General features: G+C 53.8%; 1 protein-coding gene across 1 annotated transcript; it reads left to right on the top strand.

Annotated features, from left to right (window-relative positions):
- Nucleotides 1–3,334: 3,334 nt before the first annotated feature.
- KPNA7 (karyopherin subunit alpha 7) lies at nucleotides 3,335–11,815 on the top strand (the record flags this gene model as incomplete). The annotated part of the gene is made up of 10 exons (XM_082006626.1): nucleotides 3,335–3,400; nucleotides 4,083–4,217; nucleotides 4,767–4,852; nucleotides 6,273–6,541; nucleotides 7,036–7,118; nucleotides 8,308–8,571; nucleotides 8,932–9,165; nucleotides 9,519–9,701; nucleotides 10,422–10,571; nucleotides 11,633–11,815. The coding sequence occupies 10 exons, from the start codon at nucleotides 3,335–3,337 to the stop codon at nucleotides 11,711–11,713; spliced, it is 1,551 nt and encodes a 516-aa protein (XP_081862752.1). The 3' UTR covers nucleotides 11,714–11,815.

Here is an 11,815-nt window from a genome sequence, read left to right on the forward strand (position 1 = left end):
GCTCCCCATCAGACTTGTGCTCCAGCCCCCTCACCAGCTTCGTTGCCCTTCTCTGGACACGCTCCAGCACCTCAACGTCCTTCTTGTAGTGAGGGGCCCAAAACTGAACACAGTATTCAAGCTGCGGCCTCACCAGTGCCGAGTCCAGGGGCACGATCCCTGCCCTGCTCCTGCTGGCCACACTAGTGCTGATACAGGCCAGGACGCTGTTGGCCTTCTTGGCCACCTGGGCACACTGCCGGCTCGTGTTCATGGCTGCCAACCAGCACCCCCAGGTCCCTTTCCGCCGGGCAGCTCTCCAGCCACTCCTCCCCAAGCCGCACAGTGAACTAGTTGTTCCCTGTAACTGATATAATTTAGTTTGAAATGGCTCCGACGGGGCATGGCTGGCAGGGCACGAAGGCCCAGGCTGTGCAGAGGGTGTGGACCCCGGCGATGGGTGCTGCCTCCCACCACCGACCCCCTCCCGCCCTCCCGCAGCGAGCCCAGGCGCCCGCTCTGAATCACTGTGCTCCCCATCTCCCGTGCAGAAAAGGATGTCAAGTAATGTAAAACCAGGTTTTAATGAAATATTTTAATAGCTGCTTTCCCTACCCATTCGGCAAACGCTGCTCCTCCGCTGTCCCCATCGGCTGGACCAGGCACCTCTGCGCACACGGAGAGGTACGGAGCGGGTTTTACGGGGCTTTGCTAAAAAGGCCGATGGCTTGGAGGGCTTGCAAAACCAGGGTGCCGTCAGGACTTCCGAGTCCCCAAAACTGCCCGCAGTGCTGTAGCCAAGCCACACTGCGAGTGGTTATTTTGAGGGTCGGGATGCCGCGGTCCCCGTTGGCCGGAGTGGTGGCACGGGCAGGAGGACGAGCCGTGCCAGCAGCCCGAGCATCAGCCTGTAGCCGGTGTTAGGGCACCAGAAATGCAAACGGCCTCTCAGCGAAAGCTAAGGGAGGCTGCGGCAGGCACGTAACGCAGCGTGGTAAGAGCTGCCCAACGGCTCCTGGCCAAAACCTAAAGGACTCGTGAAGATAACGGGTTCCTGCTGGGTTCCTCCCCATGCCACGTCCTGCCGCAGCCCCCGGGCTGCCCCCGCGCCAGCCAGCAGCTCGGCGCCGGCTGCTGCTCCGAGTTTCTTAATCCTGTCTCGGCCCATTCGCACGCCCCGCGCGGCCGATCGCCCTAAGCTACCGCCCGGCTCCACGGGCCTGGTCCCCACCAGCCGAAGGCGGCTGCTCTCCTGACCTGCATCCCCACCCACAAGGACCTTCCAGCTACCCAGCCAAAAAAAAGGAGCGACCCCAGACTGCCCATCCCCTGCGCTCCCCCTCACCCGCGCAGCCACGGGGAGGTGGCACCGGGCTGTCCCCCGCGTTACGGGACACTGTACGGGTGCAGGCTGGCGTCTCCCGTGTTGAGTTTGGACGCAAACAAGGCCAAAGTGGGCAAAGTGTAAACGTATGGAGGAGGCGTGGGGGGCGAGCGGGGTGGCGGGAGGCATGTCGGAGGCAAACGAAAGATTCTAGGGGGGCAGGTCGGTAGGAGACCACACAATTAAAAAGGATTAATGAACCCGGATTTAGCAGTCAAGAAGATGAAGACCAGTAATAAGCAATGTGGTAATTACCAGCCAATGAATGTAAATTTGGGAGGATTCTCTATTGTTTTTGCTAACGGTGTAACGGGATAAATGTGTGGTGATTGCGTTGCGTGGTGTGCTAGCGTGGCGGAACACCGCGCAGCACCCCGATCGGCGCAGATATGCTTTAAATGAAACACCTCTACTCCGCCTGCGCGTATTGGCGTGTTGCGCGGCGGGCACACGACCCCACTTTTGGGACAACGGGAGGGCAGCTCGGGAGGGAAGGCACCACCATCCATCCTCCTCCAGATGCATCCGGGTGGCCGTGGCAAAGGAGCAGCTGGAGATAACGGGGAGGCTGTCCCGGGAAGAGCCAATGGTGGGGGGGAGCCGGGGGGTACGTGGCTCCATGGGGGCAATAAAAGAGGCGGTGGAGGGTGATGAGGTGTGAGAGAGCATTAGAGTGGGTGGGTTTCTGCTTCTTTGGTGTGCTGAGGGGCTTTTTGTTCCTCTTGACCCTATGGTGATTCCGGGGCTGTGCCAGGTCTCCTGCTTGGCTGGTGTTAGCGTGTGCGTTGCGCTGTGCCTCTGCTGAGGAGGGGGTGGAGGAAGCTCCCCGAAAAGGAGAGGCCCTGTGGAGTGTTGCTGTTTCCCTCCGTTGGAGGGGACGCAGAGCACGGGAGGCTGAAGTGGTCTGTGAGGTTTGAGCGTGGGGCTTAAGGCCGTGGGGTGTAACTGGCCTGAGCTCATCCCGCTCCCTTGGTGAGCTGCAGCTGTGCTGGGGTGAAGAGCTGGTGCTGCTGGTATCCAGCCTTGGCTGCTGGGGCAGGAAATAGGCAGAGAGGATAAAAAAAAAACAAAACACTTAGGAAGATGAGATTAGGGGAGTTGCTGGAGGCAGGTGTGGGCTGTAAGCCCGGAGCGAAGGGAAGATGCCCCAGCTGTGTGTGCTTGTGCACAGCCTGGCTTCAGGGGGCCCTTGGTGGAAGAACCGCTGCTGGATGGAAGCTTTGCTTTTCCTGACAAAAGCTGCCTGAAGGCCTGCTCTTGGTCTTATTTGTGTGTATGTCCGCTCCTCTCGCTAGGAGAGGTTTAGGAATGGTTTTACCTGTCCCTGTTTCATGTTTGTCACCTGGCAGCCCTTCCTAGTAGCTGGGTTTCCAGGAGAACTCTTGGCTTAGTTGAACTTGGTCACTTCATGCAACAGCACGTGAACTTGTGTCTTTCCTAATGGGGGGGTGTCTCTGGTGTAGGAAGCCAAGGTGGGGTGAGAGGGTAGGCTTGGATGTGGCTACTTGTCCTTAAATTAGACCTTGAGCTGGTGCTTTTGGAGGCAAGAGGCCTTGCCGAGCTTGGGCTCTGTGCCTGAGTAAACCCAGGAGCCCAGGGATCAGACCTGGAAGAAGGTGGCGGTTCCGCAACTGTCAGAGGCGGCGTGTCCGGCTTGCTCCTGGGATTATACAGCAGCTGTAATTTTTGTAGCCTGGTGTTAAGTGGTGGCTCGTGCTTGCAGTTAGCTCAGTGGCTCAGCTGCGGTGTGTGAGGATCCTGCTGAGCTCCGCTTGGGGCCGGGGACCTCCAACCTGTCCTGTGCTGGGGAGGTGGGGGAGAAAAACATGTGGCACAAGCTACTGATGGGAGCGTGGGGGGTCCCAGACCCCTCTGTGGATGTTGCTGGTGCGGTTGTGATCTGACGCTGCTCTGTCCTGAACCCCACAAGCACGCGAAGGCTTTCAGCTGGCACCTCTCAAACCTACCAAGATGCCTGTTGTGCACGAGCACAGCAATCGGATGAGGAAGTTCAAGAACAAGGGCAAGGATGCAGCCGTAAGTACCGATCCCCACCACCCGCCTGTGCCGTCCCCTTCGGCCAGCGGCCCCCGCTGGGGTTTGCCAGCTGGCAGGAGCTGATGTGAGGGCTTGTGAAGGGCAACCGCCCCCAAATTGAGCTATATGGGGTAGCAAAGGGGGGATGGCTCTGCCAGCAGGGATGCTCAGTTAGCTTTTGAGATGTGGCGTGGAGCTGGGCCGCGAGGAGTGCGGGGACACGGGCAAGGGGCATATGAGTTTTGGGTGGGTGACTCTGAGCTGGTGAATGTGCTGGGGAGGGGAGATGGCTCAGCCCCAGCCCGCCAAGCTCTGCTTGGCAGCCCTCCCTGCAGAGAGGGGGCTGGTATGGGATGTCAGACCGCAGGGTCTGTCGGCTTTAAGCCAGTAGAGGAGATGAGGGTTTGCCTTTCAGGGTCAGCAGACCTACTTCTAAAAACACCACGGGTTACTGGTTCATCCAGCAGCTCATGTCCTTGGGAGGCACGAAGCGAGAGCCTTTACTCTGTCCCATGCCCTATATAACCATAGCCATATGGGGCTCCTCCATAGCAAGGAGCTGCCCGAGAGCTGGCTCTGCGCTCCTCGCACAGGAGATTTGGGGCGGAGGGTTGTAGAGGTGAGCTCCTCGGGAAGCCGGGCGATGCAGGCGCTGGTGGAGGGATGCCCTTCTCCCCGCCAGGCCCTGCGGAGGCAGAGAGCGGAGGTGAACATCGAGCTGCGAAAGGCCAAGAAGGATGAGCAGATCCTGAAGCGCAGGAGTATTTCATTCAGTTTGAATGAGAGTCTCTCTGTGGGAGAAGACAGAAGAAATGAGGTAAGTGCTGGGTGCTCTGTACTTGGGCAGGATCAGAGCTGCAGCTTGTGCCGTAGGTAGCAGTCCAAGCAGTAGATGATATCGAGCCCATCTCAGGTGACCTGGGTTAACTAGCCAGTGCCACCCCTGATCACCGTACCCTGTGCTGGGGAGTGTTTTAGACCGCCTAGCCCTTTTTCTGTGTTATTTTGCATGGAGACGATGTCCTGTGTGGCTTCCCTCGATGGCAGGTAGAACAGGCTGGTGCTCCAGCTTGCTGGCGAAGCTCCTGTCTGGCTCCTTGCACAGCAAGGGGTAATTACTGAGCTCGCAGGCCCATTACGATGTGTCAGTGACTCTTTCCGTGCTTGATTATAAGGATTAGTTGCCTTGAAGGCTTTTGTGGATTCTATTCCTCTGCCTCATCTCGAAACTGCCTTGCATAAGGAACAGACATTGCTTAGATATGAAGTGGTGACTGACTTGGGTCTAGACAGCTGATTGACTGTGGAGATTAAACTGGAGGGAGTCCTGGCTTGCTGTCTGACTCTGAATCATTCCCTGTGACAGATTATTCAGCTGTCCTTGGAGGAAATTTTTGAAGCTGTGAATGGGAGCAACACCGAGCTGCAGCTGCAGGCTACGCAGGCCACCAGGTATACTGCCTGCGCCGGGAGGGGGCTGGCTGAGGGAGCTGCGGTGGGTCCTGTCGGCAGAAGGCATCTCTTCCCCCTTTGTCGTGTCTTCAGAGAGCCCTTCAAACAGGAAGGAGCCTGCTAACCCACACTGCCCTGAGGGACCTCAGCTGGTGCCTGCTTTGTGCCCTGCTTGGCTCCATCGCAGCCGCGGGCGGTGGTTTGGTTGGACACAACCAAGGGGTTGGCTGTGGCTCCTGGAGCTGCCCCCCTCGCTGTGCCTGTGCTGGGGCAGGGACCGCGTTGGCTCCCACCAGCTGGTGAGGTGGCTGGGAAGAAACCAAGTGCCAAAGGTTTGGGCAGGACGAGGGCTGGAGAGCCTGGCTCTGTAAGGGTCACTGCTGAGCAGGGCTGTTCCCACCTGGGTGGGGGCAGGAGGCATCACAGGGTGCCATCACCACCCAGCTGGCAGCAGGGTTGTCTCCCAAGGGTCCAGGAGGGGCTGCATCACTGCTGGTGCTCCCTTGGCTTGAGCTGCCACATTAGTGATCTGCCTGTGTGCTGGGACACCAGGGTGGGGGGGACCCAATGGCTGTGAGGACACCTGCTCGTGGTGAGCAGATCAAAAGCTTTGCTTCCAAGGGGTCAACTGGGGGCTGGCCAGAGCAGACCTGTCTTTAGGGAGCTAGTCATGACTCGTCCCTTTATCTGCTGTGCCAAGCAGAGCTGGCTTTCTGCCCAAACCAAGCCTGCCCATGCCTGGGGTGCCCTGACAGCACACCGCGCCGTGGTGGGCTACCACTGGCAGGACTAACGTGGCCCTGAGCTGTGGGTTCACACCTCCACGCTACCCTCTGCCAGCACTCGTGCCTGGGAAGTGGGTCCGGCTGAAAGCGTTTCTTTTTCTGGCTTAATCTTTGACTCGATGGATGCCCTGATTGCATCTCCCTGGTGGCTCCACGTGCTTCTGCACTGGTGTGAGGCAGGAAACAGCAGCGGGGAGTTGGTGATTCTGGTTTTTAACTGGAAAAGCAGTCTGTGAAAACTCATTTTAAATGTGAGCTGTGGCCTGTGCGGGGCTGGCCAGCGTTCCTGGGCCGGGGAGCGGCGGAGGCAGACTTGCAGGCTGTAAGAGAACACGTTGCAGAATTTTTTTTTTCGCTCAAACTCCTGTAAGGTGGGGAGCAGGGAATAATGTTGTCGTGGTCCCAAAAGGATGTGTGAAGTATTGCACTCTAACAGACACCCTGCTGCTGCCTCAGCAGGATCCAAAATGGGTTTTCTGCAGGGGGATTTGCTGCCATGGGATGCTGAGCTAGCACCTCTTATAGGTGCTGCTTCCCTCCCAGGCCACAACCCTGCACATGGCCACAGGGTTATGGTCTATCATGGCACCACACAGGGCTTCTCATGGCAGGCTGTGCTGTGTCATCTCTTGCAGGAGAATGCTGTCCAGGCAGAAGGATCCACCTATCAATCAGATCATCAAGCTGGGGATCATCCCCAGGCTGGTTGAGTTCCTGGCCCGTGCTGACAATGCTCCTCTGCAGTTTGAAGCAGCCTGGGCACTGACTAACATCGCCTCTGGCACCTCTGACCACACCAAGGCAGTGGTGGATGGAGGTGCCATCCCAGCCTTCATCTCCCTCCTGTGCTCCCCACACATGCACATCAGTGAGCAATCTGTGTGGGCACTGGGCAACATCGCAGGTAAGCAGATATCTCCAGGCCTGGGGCCACGCAGAGAGTCACTGCCCAAGCCAGTGCTGGGGACCTAAAAATTGGTGCTCCTCAAGATAGCCTTGTCTCCCAGCAGCTTCGACTCCAAGCTGCTGCCCCTATTGAAACTCCTCAGTCCCTTCACGTGGTCTGGCAGCCTTTGAGACCCTGTGTTGGCTCTGCAAGAGGATTTTGGCCAAAGCTAAGTGCAAGACTCCATCCTGCTGGGATAGTCTAACCCACCCGTGTCATCAGTTGGGGGAACAGAATGGGTCATGTCTGGTCAGGGTGCCACAAACTAGCCATGATGGCACTGCAGTCTACCTGGCATATCCTCCTCAGCTGAAAATATTTAATGATGCGTGGCTGGTGAGTGAGCCCAGTCACCCAGCCCTGGCCTGTGGCTGCAGGTCTGATCGCTGTTTGATGTTGACTGTTTTGTGACTTGGGCAGATGCAATAAACAACCCTTTTTCATCTGTACAGGTGATGGTCCTCTGTATCGAGATGCTCTTATCAATTGCAATGTGATTCCTCCCTTGCTGGCTCTGGTGTCACCTGTAACTCCAGTAAATAACCTTCATTTTCTTGACTTAACAGCTCTTAATCACTTGGGTAATGGGTGAACAGTGGTCTATCATCTGCCTTACAAACAGCTTGTTTATATAACTGAATGAGACCCTGTCCTAAACTGCTTTTAATGACTCTGCCTCTGAGCTATATATGAAGCTGGGGATGCCAAGCAGACAGTCTTCAAGTCAATGTGATGTCTTCTAGTCTTTCCTATCCAGCTTTGACCACCTCAAGCTAGGAAGAAGATGAAACTGGTGCAAGGTGGACTTGCATATGAATATGGAAGGGCTGAACTTGCCCTTCAAGCTTCCTCCTGCTGCTTTTTGTGTAGCTCTAAACTGCTGGATTTGTGGCTTATCTCTGCCCTTCTGCAATGGTGCCTGCCCTGGTGCCTGCTTGGTCTCTAGGGGAGAAGGACCTTTTCAGAGAAGCATAAGGTGGACTGAGAAGCTCTCAAGGGCTATAACAGTGGTACCAATGCCTCCAGGTTTCCCATCCCTGCGTATGGTGGAAGCTGTATGCTTTCTGTAGGCATAACTATGGCCTTTTAGGCTGGTGTTAAAAAAACGCCCTCTAGGTCTTCTGTGAGTTTATACTACAAGATATTTCTTAAATAACCAACTCTTCTGGCTGCTCTGGTCCTAGCTGGACTCACCCTTGCCTTTTCTTAAAGCCCTGTGGAAGAAACATGCCAAAACACCAGTTTATGTATACATGCACCTTGGTAGCCGTAATGCTTTGAACGTAGTGCCGCTGTTCTGCTGGGAACATCCTGCTGGGGATGAACTGACTGAATGATACAAACTAATCAGATCCTCAGGGTGCCTTGCTCTAGAACAATGAGCTGCTAATATTTAAAAGAAACAAATTCCTCATCGTTTCCAAAGAATACTCTGTAACTTGTCCCAAGGACCCAGCAAATGAGTTGTTTGGTGCCTTTGTTAGTTGTGGTAGTTTGTCACAACACCAGAGCTGAGATTATTTGAACTAATAATGGGGAGAGAGCGGGTGAAGCGGGTGAATCTACTTAGTCACTTACCCGTCTCATCTCCCTTCTTCAAATAAGCCTCAGCCCTTAAGAAGGCTGTTACTGGATAACACCTCTGAGCTGTAGGGACCAGAATCAGGGTGCTACCTCTTCCTCGCTTGTTGCAGCAAGGATCTTACACCTCCCATGTGTTTCAGGTTGGGTTCCTGAGGAACATCACGTGGGCACTGTCAAACCTCTGTAGGAACAAGAACCCCTACCCTCCCCTGGATGCAGTGAAGAAGATGCTGCCGGTCCTCGTCTGCCTCATGGAACATGAGGACAAGGACGTCATTTCTGACTCATGCTGGGCCATTTCCTATCTGACTGATGGTTCCAATGATCGCATCCAAATTGTGGTGGATACAGGGATTCTCCCAAGGCTGGTGGAACTCATGGCCAGCCCAGAGTTGATGATTATGGTAGGAAACAATCAGCAGTCTCCAGCTTCTGTTCCCTTAATGTAGGAATGCTTAAGGAGAGGAAGGCATGCCTCCTTACTGTGCGTGCCTAGTGAGTTCTGCTGTCTCCCCAGGCTGCAGTATTAGTTGTTGGTTGAGCCACTGCTCTGTTCCAGCTTGCTGTGGTTGGCAGACTGGATAGAGACTGTAAAGCTGCTTAGAGCAAAATAGGAGGACGATAAGTCTGTAAATACAACAGTAATCACCCACAATGCTTTCCTTATTTGAGGGATCAAGCACTTGGTGAGGGATCTTGCTGGACTTTCTGGCATGTATCCCTTGAGGTGAAGATTCTCCTCATCTCCTTTAATCTCTGTCTAGACTCCAGCTCTCCGTGCCATTGGGAATGTGGTCACAGGGACTGATGACCAGACCCAGGCAGCTATCGATGCTGGCCTCTTGGCTGTCCTGCCCCATCTCCTGCAACATGTGAAGCCAACTATACAGAAGGAGGCCACGTGGACGCTCAGTAACATTGCGGCAGGGCCTTGCCAGCAGATCCAGCAGCTCATCACCTGTGGGTTATTGCCACCTCTGGTGGAGGTGCTCGATAAGGTAAGGGATGGGTGCAGTGCTGCACATACAGCTCTGCGGAAGCAGTGTTGATGTTCATGAGGTCCATGTTGCCTCATTTGAAGCGTTCAGCATGTGCCCAAGAGCCACAATCTGTTTCAAAGCTGTTGAGATCCTTGGAACAGCTCTGGGCACTTGGACATGTCAGTACACCTGCATGAAAGCATGTTTGGAGCTGCTCTTGGCACCTCTGCCAGGTGTCCACCCAGCACTCCAAGTGCTGGGGAAGGTGGCTCAGTCCAAACTGAGGCGAGTACAGCCATTTCCCTTGTGTTCACACTGACCTTAGAGGGATGCTAATGCTTGGCAGTGCCTTCACTGTGCTGCTCTTCCAGGGGGACTTCAAAGCTCAGAAGGAGGCTGTGTGGGCCGTGGCCAACTTCACAACAGGAGGCACTGTGGAGCAGGTGGTGGAGCTCATCCAGTCTGGGGTCCTCAAACCTCTGCTCAACCTGCTTTTGGCCAAAGACAGCAAAACTATCCTGGTCATCCTGGATACCATTTCAAATATCTTCCTGGTAAGATCTCCTGCATCTTTTTCCCAGAAGAACAGCAAGGTGTGAGCTATTGTGTAGCTAGAACAGCTCCTCCTGCAGCAGCTACTGATCTTGCAGGAGTAAGAGTTAGATTTCGTGGGGTTTAACTTGTTCTTGGACACTCTTGGGTTGCCCAAAAGGCTTGCCAAGATTAAGTTCCCAAAGCGTTCCTCTTCACCTCCTGTGACTTTAGTCTCCTTCTGGAAGGAAAAGAGGTTCTGTGTTAATCTCCAAGCTGGCCAGAGGTGAAGGTCTTGCAGAAATGCAACTGCAGAGAAAGCAAGTGGTCCTGGGGGCATTTAAGCTCTGCTCCCTGCCAGCTGATGTCTATATGCCTCTTACTTGAAAGCCTCTTTCTTGTAGCACCTTTGAAGCAAGGAAAAGGATTTTGCAAATGAAATAGTGGGTGGCAGGTCACACCTGCTGCCTCTGTGTGGATGTAACTGGGCAGGTAACTGGGCAGGGTCTGGCTAGCTTGTCTGGTTAGCTTGCTTGCTTGGCTGTCAAGCCACTGTGCAGTAATCCCAGCAGGAACTGATTATTTCATATGCATAGTAGTCCTATCCCTGGGATCAGGTAGGGACCGTAAATGCCAGGACTGTTGTCCTTTGACTTGTAGATCAGGGTCTTGCAGTAAAGACTATCTCAGACCTGTTACTGATATAAGGTTATATTTTCCTGCTTGGTTATCTGATGTTACAGGCAGCTGAGAAGCTGGGAGAGACAGAAAGGTTGTGTCTGCTGGTGGAAGAGCTTGATGGTCTTGAGAAAATTGAAGCCTTGCAAACCCATGACAACAACATGGTCTACCGAGCTGCACTGAATATCATAGAGAAATACTTTTCTGGTGAGGTATGTGAGCTCTTGCTGTTTTTCAATTGAAAATATGAAGCTATTACACACTGGAACAAAGCACAGGCTCTAAGGATGCTGAAATAGCCTTTTGGAAGAGACCTCTACATGACTAGAGTAGTCCTTGCAGCTTGTCCCGGTTGCTTTTAAAGGTCTGTAAAAGATCTGAGTTGTCAGCTGATGAGTTGCACAACAGATACGGATGCCTTGATAGCATCTTGCTGCTGGAATTTAAACTGGCATCAGCTGGAGTTACTGCAGTTGCTGATATGAATATCAAATGTGGAGAATTTTCCTCCTTTGGAGCTGAGCTAACTTGTCACTATGAATGGAAGCCACCTACTTAGCTAGTAAACATACTCCAGTTGTGTTTGGATTACTTGACCCTTCTCATGCTAATTAACTTATGGAAAAAGAGGATAGGACACCAGCGAGTTGCAAGAGTCCCATGACTGTCACAGATGCCATGCTTGGTCCTAGCTTTAGTCTTGCAGATGGGGAAACATCAGGGAAGAGGCTTAGTCTGGCAGATCTCGGAGCTGAAGCTCAGTCTAGATGTGAACTGCAGCAGCAGGGAGCAAACGTCTGTGTTCGTTCCCTGCCCAGAACAGGGTCTGCGGGATGTCCCTGCGAGAGGGTGTGGAGGAAGCTCTCCTATGCACCGGCACCTGCCTGAGGGGCTGGGTGCCAGGGGGAACATCTCTCCAAAAGCAGTCCTGGCTTGTTGCTCTTCCAAGCAGGCTATTTAATTTGAATGAGTTCTGCCACTCCAGATGGTCTTTTCTTCTACCTCTGGTGTATGAGCCCATAGACTTGGCTGCTTTTTGTGAGATGCAGCGACAGGGCAGCTTCAGTGTGCTGTGAAGAACAGGAGGACTTGGTCTGGTCTCCAGGGGTCCTGTTAGAGTCAAGCTGACCTTAACAGCTTGTTACAGCAGTAGAATTTTTAAAACAAGAATAAAGCAGTAAGTGGCTGTAAAAAGCTTCAGGCAAACTCAGGTGTAAAAAGTTTAGGTTTATTAAGATGCAGAACCTTTAACTGGCTATTGACTTCCTTCTAGGAAAATCCAGATCTGCAGCCTGGGACTGGCAAAGATGGAGAATATGATTTCTCGGTGGAGAAAAAAGACTTCAACTTCTGAAGATGAAGCACTACACAACTCTGAGCTTGGTGGGTGGAGGCGTCTTGGTTTGGATGTCTGAGCTCTACCAAGAGGAGCAAAGATGCTGAGGCTTTTTACTTT

The sequence above is a fragment of the Phaethon aethereus genome (assembly GCF_964289735.1).
Source record: "Phaethon aethereus genome assembly, chromosome: 15".
NCBI lineage: Eukaryota > Metazoa > Chordata > Aves > Phaethontiformes > Phaethontidae > Phaethon > Phaethon aethereus.